Below are 1,889 nucleotides of genomic sequence, written 5' to 3'. Positions count from 1 at the left end.
CTCCATACAAACTGACCATCTTTTATTGCCAAATGCAATACTCACCCCAACTTCATTTGGGGGTGGCACCTGGAGGTGACCACCCTGGCCACCCCTCTGACTCCGCCCCTGAGCAGGCMGCAGAGGGTCTGTTCTTGATGCATTAGTACAACCATGAGTTTTTCCTTTTTTGAATCCAGAGCCTGAGAGACAGCACTAACGAGGAGGTGGAGGTGATTTGCAGGAGAACACCTCCAGCTTCAGTGCTGCTGATTAGCTCATGTGAGCACGTAAGAGATATCYGGCTGCCGATTCAGTCACAGTTCTTATTAATCCTCATTAGGACTAAATGTGAAACTTTGTTCCTAAAAGCACGGCTCCGAGCAGGATTAAAGACATCAGAAAGGTCGGGGCCGCCGGTCCTCTCCCACCAATTTATGGTGTTAAAATGAGAAGCGCTGTGGGCTCGGCTGCAGATGAGCTTACCTCCATAATGAACTCTCCGTCACACTGTTCAGGTTGAAGTCGAAGAGTTTGGTCAGCATCAGAATGACCTGCAGAGGGAGAGGAGCAACATCAGGAGACAGCATGAACTCAGTGTACAACCTTAGTTTGAACATGAGACATCAGTGTTTTCCTGTTTGTTCTGACTGGATCTGAACTGATGTGACTTCAAACTGTTGAACCATCTCACAGCTGAAAGATCGTTTTCCATCGTTTCAATCAGGCAGCTCTGTGATCGTGTCTGAGTTTGATTTATTTATTCTGAGAACAGCAGTCGTAGAAAACYGGAGCAATTAGTGCAAATTAATTGAGAATAAAGCCAAAGTCAGCTTTATTGGCAGTTCTGCTCCATGAACTGTAAAAGCAGAGCAGAATTCTGTTGATCGCAGACCTTCACKAATTATACAGAAGAAACAAGAACACTGTGTTTTGACTTCATTCCAAAGGAATCAGAGGAACTCAGCTGCAGATTAAAATAACATTTGTCTAGTTTCACCAAAGTTCTGTAAGAAACAACACACTATTAGAGAGATGGAGGTCAGAACAAGATTTCTCTTTTGTCAAATCAGAGAACAGATTTTAATGAATGAACCAACATCAAACTGCAGAAACTGTCCAGTTAACCAAGTCTTTCCAGCTTTCATCTGATTTTTTTTAGATCTTTTTTTCTGTGCACAAAATGAAAACTCTATTCCTGGCCATGCACATTATTTTGTTGTGCAGCTCGATCCACACTGTAGTTAATACTRATCCCACATTTCCAGGTTTAGAAATGAAGACAAAAATTAAAAAGATTTCTGATGTTTGACTATTTTAGAACATGATGACAACTCCTCCATAAAACTAAATCACCGAAAATAAGAAATCCTTGTGAATGTTTGGAGACAYGTTAGAAACTTCAGAATGTTTGTTCGTTTGTTTCAAACATTCACAGTGAGAAACAGAACCGTCTCACAAACTGYACGAGACAAATGCCTAAAAACAACCTCCAGTTTTTAATCTGCAGCCTACAGTTTTATAAAACTCAGACAGTAAATATCATTTACTGTCAAATAAAAGTCAAATAAAAGAAAAAAAAATCTTTTCAAATTAAATTAAAGTTTTGCTGAAAAGCTGCAACAATAATGCAATAATATTGTAAATGTCAGAGCAGGKTCAAAACCCTGGTCGTGAAGGACCCCCATCCTGCAGGTTTGCTCCATCAGAGYCTTTTGTTCATATTTAACTCTGAGTTAAACTCAGCATGTTGGTCTCCAGCCATCTGTGAGGAGTCTGAGGACCATCAGGCCTGAAGAACTGGACCGCTTCAGCTCCCAGCCTGTCAGGAAGCTGAACTCTGTCCTCTGTCCTCCACAAAAACTGAACACAACTGAGGGACACACACACACACACACACACACACACAC

The 1,889-nt window shown here is 41.5% G+C and overlaps 1 protein-coding gene across 1 annotated transcript in view; it reads right to left on the bottom strand.

Moving 5' to 3' along the window:
* LOC106524471 (VPS10 domain-containing receptor SorCS1) overlaps positions 1-533 on the bottom strand; it is a gene marked incomplete at its 5' end in the record, with an annotated part of 97,122 nt that extends 96,589 nt beyond the window's left edge. Inside the window, 1 exon segment of the mRNA XM_014018281.1 lies at positions 466-533. Within this exon segment, the coding sequence (XP_013873735.1) occupies positions 466-533 (68 nt within the window).
* Positions 534-1,889: the final 1,356 nt, after the last annotated feature.

This window comes from Austrofundulus limnaeus, unplaced genomic scaffold (assembly GCF_001266775.1).
Source record: "Austrofundulus limnaeus strain Quisiro unplaced genomic scaffold, Austrofundulus_limnaeus-1.0 Scaffold189, whole genome shotgun sequence".
NCBI lineage: Eukaryota > Metazoa > Chordata > Actinopteri > Cyprinodontiformes > Rivulidae > Austrofundulus > Austrofundulus limnaeus.
This window is presented reverse-complemented; position numbering and strand designations above follow the sequence as displayed.